This window comes from Cucumis melo, chromosome 7 (genome assembly GCF_025177605.1).
Source record: "Cucumis melo cultivar AY chromosome 7, USDA_Cmelo_AY_1.0, whole genome shotgun sequence".
In the NCBI taxonomy this organism is placed as follows: domain Eukaryota; kingdom Viridiplantae; phylum Streptophyta; class Magnoliopsida; order Cucurbitales; family Cucurbitaceae; genus Cucumis; species Cucumis melo.
Genome location: NC_066863.1, coordinates 24,888,282 through 24,904,606, shown reverse-complemented (window position 1 = coordinate 24,904,606; position 16,325 = coordinate 24,888,282). Strand labels below are relative to the sequence as shown.

General features: G+C 31.1%; 2 protein-coding genes across 2 annotated transcripts; one reads left to right on the top strand and one right to left on the bottom strand.

The window, feature by feature from the left end:
• The first annotated feature begins 1,172 nt into the window (after positions 1-1,172).
• LOC103493138 (uncharacterized) lies at positions 1,173-7,267 on the top strand. Its single transcript, XM_008453778.3, has 7 exons — positions 1,173-1,642; positions 2,646-2,957; positions 3,647-3,793; positions 4,570-4,919; positions 5,300-5,822; positions 5,934-5,966; positions 6,413-7,267. The coding sequence occupies exons 1-7, from the start codon at positions 1,465-1,467 to the stop codon at positions 6,940-6,942; spliced, it is 2,073 nt and encodes a 690-aa protein (XP_008452000.2). The 5' UTR covers positions 1,173-1,464; the 3' UTR covers positions 6,943-7,267.
• A 2,470-nt stretch (positions 7,268-9,737) lies between these two features.
• Positions 9,738-11,108, bottom strand: LOC103493137 (protein LURP-one-related 17). Its single transcript, XM_008453777.3, has 2 exons — positions 10,457-11,108; positions 9,738-10,313 (listed from the first exon to the last, which is right to left on the bottom strand). The coding sequence occupies exons 1-2, from the start codon at positions 10,718-10,720 to the stop codon at positions 9,927-9,929; spliced, it is 651 nt and encodes a 216-aa protein (XP_008451999.1). The 5' UTR covers positions 10,721-11,108; the 3' UTR covers positions 9,738-9,926.
• Positions 11,109-16,325: the final 5,217 nt, after the last annotated feature.

The window sequence follows — 16,325 nt, the reverse complement described above, 5'->3', positions numbered from 1 at the left end:
CATTTCGTTATTCTTTGTTATGATGTTTGTTATTTACACTTATCAAACAAAAATAGTCTACACATTATTACAACCAAAACTAAAACAATTCACATTGCAAACACAAACTAGTTTAATCAAACTATAATAACATGTGATTATAATAGTTCATTCTTTATCTCAACATACACCCTTATGGATTATAAAAGAACACTGCCCTTGTTCACTCGAACATATGTTTCCCATTTTGCTAAAGAAACTTTGATTTTGCTATTTTTCATTTAGTAGGCTAAAATTGCATATAAGTCAATTTTCTAATCGTTGCTTTTAGTGCAACAAGGTCGAAGGTTTGAACTACAAACCTCGTGGTAGCTAACACTTTTTTGATAATAATGTTTGAATTGATTTTTTAAGTGTTAAAAAATATTTTTCAATTTATTTAAGAGGTAGAGAAGTAAAAAAAATCAAAAAGAGCAACAATCAATAAATAATAAAAAGTCATCCACGTGTGACTTTATTCAAACATCATCGTCGGAGTCACAAACTTTTAAGTTAAAAAAATATTTTAAAATACTTAGAAAAACAATCTAAAAAGTCTTACGTTTTTAATATGCTAATCGATTGAATAATACGCGATGTATCAATAAACTATCCATTTAACGATGTATGTAATTTTAAAATATGCATTTTAAAAAATTTATAATAAATGAAAGGTCGATATGAAAGTCATCTCGTTCAAATAATAATTGGATCAATTTATAATCGAGCCAAAATAAATAAGAAATGAAAAGAAAATGAAAACTAACTCGATAATTTATTTAAAAGAGAGTGGAATATTGTTGTAATTACACAAAACATATGGTGTGAGTGAGTGAGTGAGGAGACGCAGTGTGATTTTGATTTATCTGAATCTATTTATAATTAATCGACGAAGTAGCAACACGTGGCGAATGGTGATTGGGTTAATTTCCAGATTTATCCTTTATTATAATTATATACTGATTTTAATTATGTAAAGGATAATGCCACGTCAAGGTCCGTAAAAGACAACGCGCCCCATCTCCACGCAAAGTGTGTATTCCCGGACGAACTCTGACGGAGAACGGAACGGAATATTCCGCCGTCGATAGTCCGTTTCCAAAAATGTCACACATTTTCCCGAAAACTATATATACTTACCTTTGTTCCCAAATCGTGCCCTAAAAACTCTGATTTCTCCTACTCTTAGCCGCAACATTGCTAAACACTCCCGTTTTTCCTATCATATTCCCTTCCTCTTCTCCCCCCCCCCCCCCCCATCCCCACCTAATTCACTTTTCTTCACTCACTCTCCGATCCGGCTCTCTCCGGTTACGATCTTCAAATGTTCTTCTCTGTGTTCAGCTTCTTGTATTCTTTCCATGGAGTTTTAGGATCATTGGAAATGTTTGGCGGCTGCAGTCAATCGTCTTCTCTTTCTACTTCACTTCTTTTAGGGCTCCGGCCATGGATGCTCTAGAATTGACTTTTCCGGCTGTTGTGGCGCCGCTGAAGCTCATGGGACCAGATGGCTCTGTTAGAACCGAGGTAACAATCGAGGAGGTTGAGTTGTGCGAAGCGGATCGCGGTTCTGCTCCTTCTAGCTTTTCATTTCAGCATTTCAGCTCGTACGGTAGTCTAAAAGGTGGAATAGCTTCACTTTTTTATTCAACACTGCTGTTTAATTTTAGATTTGTTGCTGGTTTTGGGTTTTTTACCTGCATGTGATAAGCTTATTCGTCTACTTGCATTCCAATTGGCGACTACGTGAGGTTTTGGAGACTGCTGATTTTTTTGCGAAAGAGATGAGAATGAATGTCGTGCTTGGAGTTTCCGTGCATTGCTTGTGGATTAACTGATTGTATGCAACAGGATGAAACTTACAGAAAGATTTTTGTCAATTATTGTTGAAAACCAATGAATTTCTGTAGCACTGTGAAGATGGAGATAGCTGCCACTTTTGATGTACCTTTTTCTGTAAATGCGGCAGATTTTGCCAATCGAAGTGCTTTTTATTTACCCTTGGCGTTTGGAGGATCTCTTATTCTCTCTTTTGTTCTCTGTCATTATTAATGAAAGATTCATTTTATTAACACGTGCCAGTGGATTTGGAGTGAGGTTGACTTGGGATCTAGCATTCAAATTCCTAAAACGGTGGCAGCAATTTGTGCTTGTCTTTGTTACTTTGAATGGGAAATATGATAAAGAGAAAATCCTGCTCCTGGGATATCGTAGGAGAAACATATTATATTTTGAGAAGGAGAAACATTATCTTGTTCCTTCATTGGATGGTTTCTATCATCTGCCTGCTGAAATCCTGATTATGGAATAAGGTCTATATGGTGAATTTGGAAAATCTTGAAGTAAAGGTTGCAACCTTTTTAACGTACTTCTATGAATGATGTCAGTAGCTTACTGTGGCCTCTGTATCTGCGAAAGGATCGTCATAGATTTAGAATATTTAGACTTTGTAAGCGTTATATTTTCACTCTTGGCCACATATAATCCATGTTATCTAACTTCGAGTTGACTTTTACAGAATTTATGTCTTCACAGGTCTCTGGCACATCTTCTCCTTTATCTATCATTTTTTTCTTTCATCATTTTCCATACTATGGTCTAATTGTCTATAAATGTTGGTTTTCCAGCTGGGACAAGCTCTATCAATGATTTGGGTTCTGTTCCCTTGGATAAGATACCTGATGGAGCAGTATCTAGGGATGGTGAAGATGCATCTGAAGATTTTGAAAGTAGGAACAAAGGAAGTCAATTGTCCACTTCAAGTCCGGGAGTACATCCACGTAAATCATTAAAGGTGCCAAGGAGTAGTAGTAGTAGTTTATGTTCTAAGAGACCACGTGTGGTTCAATTGGAAGATTCTTTATTCTTAAGTGGAGCTGATGATGCAAAGGATGCGTCTGACAAGCTTGGATCATATCTTAAAAAGTGCAACTCTCATGGTAATGTAGACCAGCCTCGTACTAATGATATAAATGTTCATCTTTTTCTGTTAATTAAAATATTCTTTTTAAACCCAAGTCGTGGTGTTCTTCCCATGCAGTCAATATATTACCTATTTTCAGATAGGAAATGTTAACTTCTAAGTCTTATTGATAAAACAAGTTGATTGTTCCACAAGAAATCTGATTGTAAATGTAATATAGAGCAGAAAAGAATTCACGAAAGGTCTTTCAGAGAACTTTGCTCTCTGTTGGTTCATGTTGTGGTTTTTTCTTCTTCGTCCATTTATTTGAATATTTTGATATTTTTCATTTGTTGTAAAGTTGTAAGAGAGGAGGATATTTGAGAGAGATTGTGATCATTTCATTTTAGGGAGAATTATTTGGGTTAAATTGGTAATGTTATTATTTGATTAGTCTAATGTATCGCATGCTTTCTCTTTGTAAAGTTGAAAATTTTCTATTTTTCATGTCTTTTGACTTAATATTTTGAGAAACTGGTGTTACAATGGTCATTCAACCCTTCCACACACCCACTAAATGAGCAATATTTGTTGCATCTATGTGATTGAGGTAGGATAGCATTTTTCAATTTCTATAGTACATTTCTATGCTTGAGTAGTTTAAGTTGATGGGAAATCAGGAATTTGCTGAAGCTAGTTTACTGATATACCCAAAATAAAAAACAGAGAAAACTCAATTGCTGAAACAAAAGAGTAGCCTAAGCAGCAAGCGGGGTGATAAGAGAAATCTCAAAGTATCATTGAAGACAAAATTGGAGTCACTCTCTACAAATGCTGGAAATTGCTCGGCTGCACCAGGGAGCAGTTTTTCTGGTATGATGATGCCATATGAATTATTCATTAATTTGGTCAGAAACTTGCATTATTTGGTTATATGGTCTTTTGAGGAGCTTTTAACATGTATTGAAGACAATCTCTACTGGATAATGCAGATGTTTTAAATTGCAATTGTAAATATAGCCTTCATTTGTTGATAGGAAATTTTTCATTATTGTCACAGACCTAAGTGGAGGGATAACTCAAGTATAATCAAATCATGACAGTTCTAGTTCTGTTGAGTATGTGTTGGTTTGCATGTCACTTGAATATATTTTTTGAATTTTTATAAAGATATGAGTTAGTTTATACTTTTAATTAAGATATCCTTGGACAGATATAATCACATGAATAGCTTTTGTAATAAGCCATTTGTATGCAACTCCTCAGATTGCAACTGACCGGCCTACCAAATGACAATATAGAATGTAACTCTCTTAAAGCACCTTTTTTTTTTGTCTTACAAAAAGAGTTGTAGTTTGAGTATATCTTGCTCTACAAAAATGAGTTGGATCCCATGAAACCTTTTTTGATCGTCTTTTTCTTCCATAACTCTAGGTCATAACTCTAGGTCATAACTGTACCTTATTTTCTCAGTTTTGCAAGGAGTTTATCTGCTTAAATCCATCAGTTGTTACGACACATTTAAAGAAACAAGCCACTACTTTATAATTTATTTATTATAAAGCTTCTCTTTTGTTTTCACTTTTGTGTGCCTTGCTTCACGATGCACAGCATACAATCACTTATGGAACTCGTGAAATTTAATACAGGATTATATGGGCTGAAATCGGATGTTCATGATTTTACAAAGCTTACAGATGATCCACCACTGAGTGGTCTTCTTGATGGTAGTTATGACTGTGCTAATTTAAGTAAAGACAAAGGTAGAAAAGACGCAAATGTAAATGAATGTTTTCTGCAGTCAATTAGAAAAGCTTGTTCTGTTCTTCAGCTCCCATTGCCTGTCCACCCACAAAATGTGCCAGAGTCAGAGAGTTGTTCCAACAGCAAACCATCCACAAGTCTAGTTACTCCAGTTTCAAGCATGGAAGAACAAGCGAATTTTGATGCAAAAGGAACTAGTGCAAGTTGGGTAACAGATTCACCATCGTTAAACAAGGTCAGTCAGTAAGAATTTGACTGATTCTCTCTTCAGTCACTCGTACCCATATATACTTGCACTCCAACCCAAACATTCACAGTACCATTGTGTTCGTTGGTTTGAACTTTGTGATCTGTACGCTGACCATATATTTTTACTAAGTTGCCCCAAATTATTTTGGCATCTGAATCTCTTTAGTTATTTGAGATCTGTCTACAACCTGATGGAATCTGTTTTTGCTGATTCTCTTTGACGTGGTAATTGCTGTGACAAAAGTGTCAAATCTTTATTGAGTCTTCCCACTAGTGATCTGAATTTTAATATAAATTATGGAGTTCTTTTCCCATAATTACGTTCATATTTAGACCTTAATTTCTTTTTATTATTTTTCCATGAAGGTGCAAGATGCCTGCAGCAATTCGGAACCTTTGGCCAATGTGCTTGATTTTGAGTTGCACAAACCTGATGACATTTTTGTGAAATTGGGCCTTCCTCTACCAAAGGACTTGGAATCTTTGCTCCAGGATGCCAGCAAATCGTCTATACCTTCAAAGAATGCAACAGATTTACGTTCAGCAAAGCAACAATTTCGTCGAGCGATGTTGCAGCCATTTCCATGGTCACATTCTTTTAATGGGCACTCTAAAGCAAATTCTGATTCATCCAAGCTTTCTGCAAATAGGACCACATGTCCTGGTAGGTGGTGGCGAGTTGGAAACTTTTCCAATATCCCCTGTGCTGCTACTGATTGTTTTACGAAAGACTTGGAATCATTGACTTTTAACCAGAGTTTATTTCCTTCAACAATGAGAGTTGTTGGTTCTAAAGATGGAGGGTCCTTTGTATCTGTTAATCATCATCAATGTGGATGGGATTCCCTGTCTTCTGCAACTTGTTCGAAAACTTCCTCTGTGCTTGTCGGTAAGGATTTAACGGAAGGCATTTATGTGCGCAATTGAAATCAATATTCTACTTCGAACCATTCTGCTATTGTTATTCATTTTACTCAAATTGCTTTTGGTCTACATACAGAATCACGAGGGAAGATCAATCAGGAGGCAAATGGTACGAGTTTCAACTATCCTATCTGTTGTGGTACCTTTGTATGTTTGATAGCTGTGGCTGAGGCTAAGACTTGAGTGCAACACATCTTTCTTAGCTTTAATATTAATTATGGAATAAATTTGGGAATCCCTTGACTGCTCTTATTCTTTGAGTTATTTAAATCTTATTCTTGATTTTTTTAAAGTTAGCAGTTAAGATCCATTAAATTTTAAAAAGTGAAGTTAAAACTCTATCCATTAATGACTTGCCAGTGGCCTCTTAAGAAATTCACAGTGTGCCTTCTTTTATCTCTTAATGACTGATTTTTATCACTTAAGAAATTCAACTCCTTTAGATTTTCTTTCTTTCTATTCAACTCCTTTAGATTTTCTTTCTTTCTTTCTTTTTTTTTTTTTTTTTGTTTTTTTTGTTTTTGGTCTTCCGTTGTTGATATTGCTTCTCTACAGAGCAGCAGTGTCCAAGAGTAATGGCAGCTGCTCAAACGCTATGCGATATTGCAACTTCCGCTTCATTGAGGCAAAACATAGACGGGATAGTAAGGTGGCCAAAAAAGCCTTCACAAAAGTCCATGAAAGCTCGCAAGCTGAAATCAGAGGAAACCGAAGAATTATATACAACACCGACAACATACGGATTATGGTCCAATAATTCATTCAAGAACGAGGGCCATCAAACTCCACATCCCTTGAAGAAGCCAAAGCTAGGAACAACAACAGAAAACAGAAGAGATAACATTGCACAAACAAATTGTAGAAGACCATTAAATTGGTCTACACCAAGATCAAGTAGATCCTCGCCCAGTAAATTCATTGAAGATTCAGTTTCAGACATCAAACATTCAACCGTGGGTACTGTAAAACAATCGTCAATGATGCCTCCTCCAGCAACAACTCTTTTGTGCAAAGCTGGCGACGGACAACAAAAGACGCGAAAGTTAATGCTTATGGATTGGAAAAGAGGAGGAGGAACAGGTTAGATTTTGATGAATAAAAAACTCTAGTTTTTATATCCATGCCCAACAAAATGATGTTTTTATTAAATTAGAATCACTGCTCTATAGTGTGTAGTAGTGACTAAAATGGTTGGTCGGTTGGTTGGTTGGGTGTACATAATATTGTTGTAAGTGGTGGATTGATAGATTGTAACTGTCCGTCATAAAAAAAAAAAAAAAAAAAAAGGTGACACGCTTTCTAATTGTTGTAACATCAACTTCATTCCAGAACGCAGTAGCAAATTCCTTATGCTATTGTGTGAAAAGTATTTAACGACGCAATAGAAATTCTTAGTTCTTATTATTACTATTCGGGACTATTTGCTTCCCTCTTATTTGTCCTTTCAACCAATATTTTTCTTCTTCTTCTTCTTCTTCTTCTTTTTCTTCTTTTTCTTTTGGTATTGTCACATCTGTTTAATAGGACGAGAAAGTTCGAGTTGTTTCTGTTTGTTAGTGCCGAAGAGAAGGTTAAAAGCAAGGGAGGCAGAAACATAGACCACAACAAACTGCTGTTCTTATAGTTGTCATTGTCACTTTGTGTCTTTCTTTTTTTATTGTTATCGCCAAGTTTGTCCTCTTTCTCTATGAAATTCAGGGAAGACAAGGAACCTTGTTGTTGGAAACGAACATTATTGTTTGTATTAGCAAGATTTTAAAGAATTATTAATATAGAAGAGTTTATTGTTGAGATGCTCCTGTTAACAATACGAAGTTCACATATAAGAAAATAAAAATAAAAATTGTGTGGTGTTATATTTACTAATATTTTATAATTGATTGTTATACTCATATGTTCAAACTCTTAAATATGATTAAAAATTATTAATTTCACAACTCCTTAGATTGTGAATTTCATAAACAATTCGGGAGAGTTAATAATTTGCATATTGAAACATTCCACTCATTGCCTCACATATAAAATTATATATATATATATATATATATATATATATATATATATATATATATATATATATATATATATGTTTTAAATTACATCTAGTTAGGGTTTTATATTATTAAACATAAAATTTAACGTTACATAGAGCAAATCAATTAGTTATAAAGAAAAAAACAATTTATAAGAGATTTATTAGGGTCATAATTTCTTAGACGTTGTATAGCTACCAAAACTTGAAGTTTGATGTTTACTACGTAAAATTAGTTGGGATGGGGTAACGTGCACAAAATATTTGGAAGTATCAAATTAAATTGATTTGATTAATTAAAACATTAGATGGTAACAAAGGAAAATTGATATGGCAAAGTGTCACCAATTTCGGTGATCTCTTTACACATCAATGCGATAATTTGTTAGGTTAATTAATGTGGTTGACAACTTTGATGCATTTATTAAAGTTTTTAATATTTGATGGAAATGCATTGACAAAATTTACGAAGTGACAAAATAAAAAGATTAGGCTCCAACTTCAATGTAACCTTTTACTTATTTATATATCAAAATTTAACCTTTAGTTTTATGTCTACAAAGTTCTATAATCAAATCCAAACAAAAACACGTTCTTAGTAAACAAGTTGTATGGTAATGGAATATACTAACTATTAAGTTAAATCTTATAATTTGTCTTATTTAGATCAATTTTTGAAAGGTTGGTTTTCTAGAGAGGAAGTGTATGAACCATTCCCAAAAGAGGTTAAAAATCTAATTGATTGTTTACAAAAGTTTATGGATCTAATTGATACTTTTGTGATATTTATACGAAGTTTTCCCAAATAAAATAGGGTAATTAGAATGGATAGCAATTTTTAGAATAATTATTAACTATATAGCAATAGTTTAAAAAAATTGTAAATATAGCAAAATCTATCAATGATAGGCTTCTAGCGTTGATAGACTCTTAAATTGAAAAAATTAATAAGATATATTTTTAAAAATAGCAAAATATAAGAAAATTCATCCAATCCTCTTTAGTTTATTGAAATAATTCACCATAATATTTTGTAAATAATTTTACTTTTGTGTTATCTATAACAATTTCCCGATAAAATAACTACCATTATCCTTTAATGAATATATTGACAAACATTTCTAAAATAAAAATCATGGATACCACGATATTGGATTTTTTTTCTCCTGAAATTCAAGATAAATTTATTTAAGTGATAAACTATAAATTTAAACCTATAAAATATAAATCAATAATTAAATGTCATAATTAACAATAGAATAATAGATAATAGTAAATAAACGAATATATATATATGTTACCGTTTTTAGCATTGTCATTCTTCTTCACTCTCTCAACTCAATATGCAATTCATTCAAATACAATTTTTTTTTAGTGCTCCAAACTTGAGATATTTATGAGTCATCGAGTTGTTTTTTTCTCTCTTAATTTTTCCTTCCGTCTTTTGTTGAGATGTGATTCATGGTAGAAATATTTATTTACAATCTTGTAAGTTTATTTTGTACGCGTGTTGTACTTATTTTATTTTTTTTAATATTGTTCTATTTTTATTGCATCATCATCAAAGTAGTATCGGATCATCGAAGTAGTATCGGAATTCTATCATAAATTAAAGTAAGTTTTTGGCTTTAGTTTGAAATTTGTTAGAGTGAGATAGAAAAAATAGACAAACTATTGATTAATATTTAAACAATATTTCATTTTAAAAGTGTAGGGAAGATTTTGATGTATTAATTAATATTTATAAAAAATAGAAAAGTAAATAAAAATTGGGGCTCCACGAGATTGGCGATATTTCAACAATAAATATAGCGATTATTTTCACCATCGATTACGAATATAACGAAGTTTTTGGACACACACAAAAGCAAATGTTATTACGTCTCCTGCGTTCTACAACAAACCAATTTATGTACACTCAAATATCTTAAAAGAAAAGGATTTTATGAAAAAAAAAATAATTAAAAATCCCTTTCGACAAATTATGGAGAAGGAACACCAATTGATCAAGAACAAGACGAACACGAAATTCAAATTCTAAGAGAACATTTGATCCAAAAGCAAAACCAAAGCCATCGCTAATCCTGAATCAAAACCAGGAACAATCACCAGAAGAAATACCTCCGCCCCAAAACCAACTCCACCCTTCACCGCCTCCTTCCTCTTCACCTCCGCCACCACCCTCCTCGACGCAGCATCCAATACCTTGCACGATCGCTCCCCGTATGAACCTTCCACACTATACGCGTACTTTTTCTTCGAGATTCTGTAATCGTATACATACGCTAGTACTTTCGCGTTCGGATCCACATGTAGTATGTTTATGTTCTTCTTCACTCGACATATCGGTTTGTTCTTTCTTCCCCTTGTTTTTCCTTCTACTTCCCCTTCGTATACGCACCAGTTTTCCCCTAATCCTAGCTTCTGATTAACCAAAAACATTCACAAATTAGAATAATAATAATAATAATAATCCAATTTTGTTTAAAATTACAGTCAAAATCAGAGCATTTAATTCAATTTCATCGGAGATGAGAAAGAATCGGGAGGGAAATTTTTTGACTGACCTTGGAGCGGCACATTGTGAGGACGGATTTTCCGAGGCCGTCCATCAGAATCATTTCCTCTGGTCGTCCGGTGTAATTGTCGACTCTGTATACGATGTTTCCGTTACGATCGATCACTGTGAAGCCGTTGCATGTAAGTAGGAGTGACTTCCTCCACACCGTCAGTGAGACAGGTGAGCCGGAAACGGCGCCGGTTTCCTTGAGCTCCTCCGGGGACTGGGATTCTTGGTGCACTGCTCGGGATAAAGATTTGAAGAAGAGCATCTTGATTTGCGGAATTGAAAGAGGATTTGTTCTCAAAATTTGAAGGGCGTTTAGTGGTGGAGGAAGAAGAAAGAAGATATTTATAGACTCTCTCGTTGTCGGACGGAACTTCCATACTCCATGAAAAGTGAAAACGATGACTCTGCCTCACCTCGCTAGAGTAGGCTCCACACGATTTTTTAAAATTATTATTTTGACCTATACATTTACTGTTTTTATTTATTTATTGACGTCCGAAACGAATTAGGGTTCTCAAAAATCTACGAGCCGACGCCATCCGATCGGTGTGAGAAATCTCTCGTTTGACTAAGGATGGGTCAAACTAGAGACGAGATTGATTTGATTTTATATATTTACCTTCTTATACTCTTACATAATCTATCCTACTTTTAACTTTGAATCATTTTTTTCATTTTAAATATTGAAAGTCACGTAAAAATATCTTAAGAATCATTTTGTTCATTTTAAATATTGAAAGCCACATACAAATATCTTATTTTTAAAAATATATTGACGTGATGCATAATAAATTAAAGATTGTATGAAAAGGATTTCAGGACATTGCATTATAGAAATTTTTTCACATTATTAGATAAGTCCACTAAGCTTCTAGTAATTAGTTTCTAAATCTCTAGTCTCAAACTCCTTTGCATGTCTAGGCTTTCTAAACTTAGGCCATTCGATGCTTCTTATGCCTAGGTCCTTACAAGCATTTCATGCATAGATCTTTAAACATAACATTCTCTTCGAAAATCCAACCTACTTCGATCAATCTACATACAACATTCTCTATATGTCCTGTTCTAAGCATGTAATTTAAAATTTTTCATAAAAGTCGAAACCCATTTATAACACGTATGACTATAATTGATAAGATCGGTCAACCATATGGTTGAAATTTATAATAAATCCTTTGATCTTGATGTAGACAATTGAGAAGAAGAAGAAAAAAAAAAGAAAAAGAAGAACAAATAATTTCCAAGATGAGAGTATATTCTTCGGTCGTCACATGCGTGTGAACAAGTCATTTATCAATTCTTTTTTGAAAAATTTAAACTCGTAAATTTCAAGTTCGAACAAATCATAACAAAATTAAATAAGAAAATTATAGTATCATTGTCTCCTTTATTTTAGTAGTTATCTCAAACGAAATTAAAACGGTCTTAAAAAATATGCATGTCGTTGTGTCTATATATATAATGAAGAAAAGATTGATCATATATATGATATATTCCACTTTAATATATACTTAGTGACTAATAATGAGCCACGTTTATGGTTAATCTCTAGAACCAGTGAACACGTGTCCTTTTACACCACGTGCTTTCTTTTTTCTTTTTCCTTCTTCAAATTTCTAAAATTCATTATTTTGCTTAACACATTGGGTGGGTTTTCTTGTCCCCCTACATCGATTTTGCTGCATTAGACTTTTCTTTCAAAATTTTAAATCAACTAGATTTTCTTAATTGGATATTCATTGATTAGTGTTTGTTTGATTTCAATCCATTTCCTTTTATTTTCATTACTCATCAAATACAACAATCAAATACTGTGTTTTTTTTTTTTTTTTTTTTACTTTGATTTTGTAATATAAAACTCAATTCTCTTTTCTATAAATTTTATGGGTAACGAACTTAGTTTTTCTATATACTTTTGAAGAGTGTTACGCAATATTATTCTTATATAGGAGTCATTTGTGCATAAAAGTAAGCCAATATAATCAAACATAATATATATAATGATCTCTCTTTCAATATATATAGTTTAAATTCAAACATGTACAACTTCTCATTTTCTATTTATTTATCCCCGTATGTCTTCTTCTACTTTTGGTAATTTATAATCATTATTTCTCATTAGTACATTTAGTAATCCCACTTTAATAATAACAAAAAAAAAAAAGAAAAAGAAAAAAAGCTTTAAAATCTCACAACATTTCAGACTTTTTAACACTATTGAAAATTGGTTTTGCCAATCTAAAGAAAGTTCCAAATCAATATGATTTTTCAAAATATTTCTTTGTTTTAATTTAATACCTCTAAATCATTTAACAAAAATTAAAGAACAATAAATGTTTCTTAATCGGATTGGAAGAGCAAAGTCATTTCACCTACTAAGAGATTTATAAGAAATTGTAATTAGAAGGGAAAAGTTTTCTTTCCTTTTTTTTTGGTAATAAAGATTAATTGTTTGTCGTGGGGAATTTGAACTCTGCTATAAGCAAATTGGCGTGGTCGGTTGCCCGCCAAGAAAATTGCATGCACGCATGCATGTGGGCCTATGGCTATAGTAATTGATTGATATTAACACTCATCCCTTTTAATATATGCTTAATTTGGAGGTCATAATGTGTTGTTAATATAAATATTTCGTTTCATTTTAATTTCTCTCTACTTTTATATGACCATTTTAGATTTTGTTTTTCCTTTTCTTTTCAATAAAGTTTAAAACTATATAGTCTTTCAAGTAGTTTATGATTAATCTTTTCTTCTAGAAAAGTTATTTGCTATATTGATAACCTTTAAGATATATTTCAGTTGCACTAACCAATTTTGATATTTAATAAAATTTGTGGTAGAAGATATATATTATATTCATAGGTTATAGGAGAAAATTCAATTTTGTCACGATAGTCAATAGTATAGATCGTTTGGTTTGTAGATGAGGTTGATTTTGATCATAGATGGGATGGATTTTCTAATTGGATTTGTCTTTTAATCAAGAAAGATATGGTCTTGCTGCCTCTGTGTGTACTTGTTTGTTGCTTGCTCTCAAAAACCATTTTCAATAAATGTCTGTTTTGAAGGACCAAAAATAAAAGGTTTACTAAAAACACACAACTGAAATTAATTAACTTCACAACAACTAAAATGACATTTGGGCTTACTCAACTTTTAAATTATGTTATTCCTTTTAAATATATGATTTGAGTTTTATTTTTAATTAGCATGGGGTATTTTAAAAATTATTTATAAATGATTTTTAAGTCGATACTTTAGTCGACATAACAAAAAAATCATCAAAATTAAAAAATACAACCCTAACTATTCTAGAAGGTTCTTAAAGTATCTACCATATAACATAATTATATAAACTAGATTTCTTTACAACTATGTTAAAAAATACAACTAAATATCTCAAAGAAATTAAAATTTAAAAATATGTCCCATCTTTTTCTTAGGTTAAGAATAAATCAATAAATATCATAATCTAGAGAGATTCTTTTGCTTGGTAACTGGGTTTATGAACCAAAGATACAAAAAGAGGAAGAAAGGAAAACAAAAAAGTTAGAGAGAAACCTAAGCAGAGAAATGAGCAAATGTCTCGAGAATAAAAAAAGGTTTTCTGTATTCTTTCTTAATAAAAGTTATCTTTCTTAGTCTAAATTTAATATAGATTTTTAAACTAACAATTATTTTTCAACAATAAGTTTCACATCATTCTAAAATGGTCTAATTAATTATATTAAAACATTGATTTAACTTAACCTACCTACAAACTCTTTTCTACTACATCTTATATTTAACTTTGTTTCGTGTTTTATAAAAATGTGGATGTCCAAATCTTGACCTCAACATTTGAATTACCAAAGCTTGACTATGAATAATATAATGGCCATCTGGTGGGTTGTTTTTGGTCAAACTCTAAATTGAGAAGAAAAGAATAGAAAACATATTTTATTAAAATAAACAATAATATATATTGACGGTGTAATGTTTTAATTAAACTTTTATATGAAGGTACCATATATATATATATATATTATTGTTAGTCAACCAAATTAGTTGAGATATTTATTGGTTAATACTCAATTGAATCTTATACTACTCTCTCTCCTCTAGTTATATTAAATAGTCCCTAGATCATAACCATATGCTTACTAGGTGTAAATGTTTAAAAACATAGTGTAATAATGATAAAAAAAATGTAATTCTCCGGACAGAATATAAATGTATCGACATCACTAGATTTTGAAGATATTAAAGTTTGATTAAGAAAAATGGAAATTAATTAAATAAAAGTTACTATCTATACTAATCTTAGATATTATATTAAATTTACCTTCATCCTAACTCACCAATTCAACCCAGAACCTTAAGTAAATTTAATATAATATTTAACAACAACTCTTCTCATTTAGTTTGTAAACTTGAATTATGATTGAATAAAGATCAAAACAAGGGAAAATCAATATTAAATGAAGAGAAAACAACAAATCAGAAACTTGAATTAGAACATACAAGAAGAATATGGTATCGTGTAATTAAGGTAAAATTAAAAAAAAAAAAAAAGGTAAAAATTAATACATTTGATAAAATATTTAAACTTTGTAACAAAACAAAGTGTAATAAATTTTAGTGGTTTTGTTTGTAAATAATTTGTGATTTTTTTATATTCTTGAAAAAGGACCTAAATTTAATATAATATTTAATCATTAATAAAGTATTTTGTTTTTTTTTTTTAAATTAATATTTCGTTTTTTTCCTACATCACGGTCTATATTATAAATATATTTTTCTTCACCTACGGAATTGTTTTATTTGATTGATATTTAGAATAATATTTAAAGAAATATTTTATAATCATATCATGATATTTTGCATTGAGGAAATGCTTTTACATTTTTGTTTTTTTCTTATTCTAAAAATCTAGATCATGGTCACCCATAAAAAAAACAATTGATTTGTTAAAAGATCAATTCTATTTGGTTTCACCAAATATCTTACTTTTTGTTCAATTTAATAATAATGTGTTAGTTTACTTGTATTTAAACTTTTGGTGAAAAAAAAAAGTATGTATATGACATATTGAAAATGTATAAATTTAGGTCCTAAAAATTAAGCTTATTTTTTTCATTTTGTTACAATAATTCGCATCTATCATGGATGAATATTTAGTTAGATTTTAGAAACAAAACCTTTTTTTTTTTTGTCAGTTTTCAAATTTTGGGATCGTTTATTAAATTATTGATAGAATATATATAATTCAAAAAAAGAAAACTCGATCGAGGTGGAAGTAGTGTGAATCAAAAAATGAACTAAAACAAATTCGTTGTTTTCTTGCCATCATTTTAATTTATTCAAGTAAAATTAAATCCAATTCAACAACTCCCATTAATTACTTTACCACAAATTGATCTCAATGAAAAATGGATAGGTTCTCTGATACCACTGAACTGAAGTGGAAAAAAACGACAAAAATGATAGTGAAATTAAGTTGTTATTAATCAAATACAACCACATATATTGCTAATTAATTTGACTCATGAAATCCGTACTAAAAAAAAAGAGTCGTAAAATTCAATGCTGAAATTACATTCCAAGAATTAAAACTAATAAATCAGAACTACTATAGAGTTTTGTTACATTAAAAAATATAGTATGTGTGTACGTGAAGATAAAACGAATTCATATGAAAATCAAAGTTAGGCCATAATACTATAAGGGCCCAACAAGAACCTAAGTCCATAACACTCCTTTTTATTGGGTCTTTGATAATACAATAAAACCAATAACAATATATAACAATATATTAAAGTACATAAGAAAATAAGTAACAATTTTTCAAATAATTATTAAAGTACATAGAAATTCTTTTAAAAAAT

Excerpts from the sequence above, each read along its gene's own strand:
- LOC103493137 (XM_008453777.3), bottom strand. The coding sequence starts at position 10,720 with ATGCTCTTCTTCAAATCTTTATCCCGAGCAGTGCACCAAGAATCCCAG. Across the intron at positions 10,314-10,456 it reads TCACAATGTGCCGCTCCAAG|AAGCTAGGATTAGGGGAAAA; the intron begins GTCAGTCAAAAA and ends TTGGTTAATCAG.
- LOC103493138 (XM_008453778.3), top strand. The coding sequence starts at position 1,465 with ATGGATGCTCTAGAATTGACTTTTCCGGCTGTTGTGGCGCCGCTGAAG. Across the intron at positions 4,920-5,299 it reads ATTCACCATCGTTAAACAAG|GTGCAAGATGCCTGCAGCAA; the intron begins GTCAGTCAGTAA and ends TTTTCCATGAAG. Across the intron at positions 5,967-6,412 it reads GATCAATCAGGAGGCAAATG|AGCAGCAGTGTCCAAGAGTA; the intron begins GTACGAGTTTCA and ends GCTTCTCTACAG.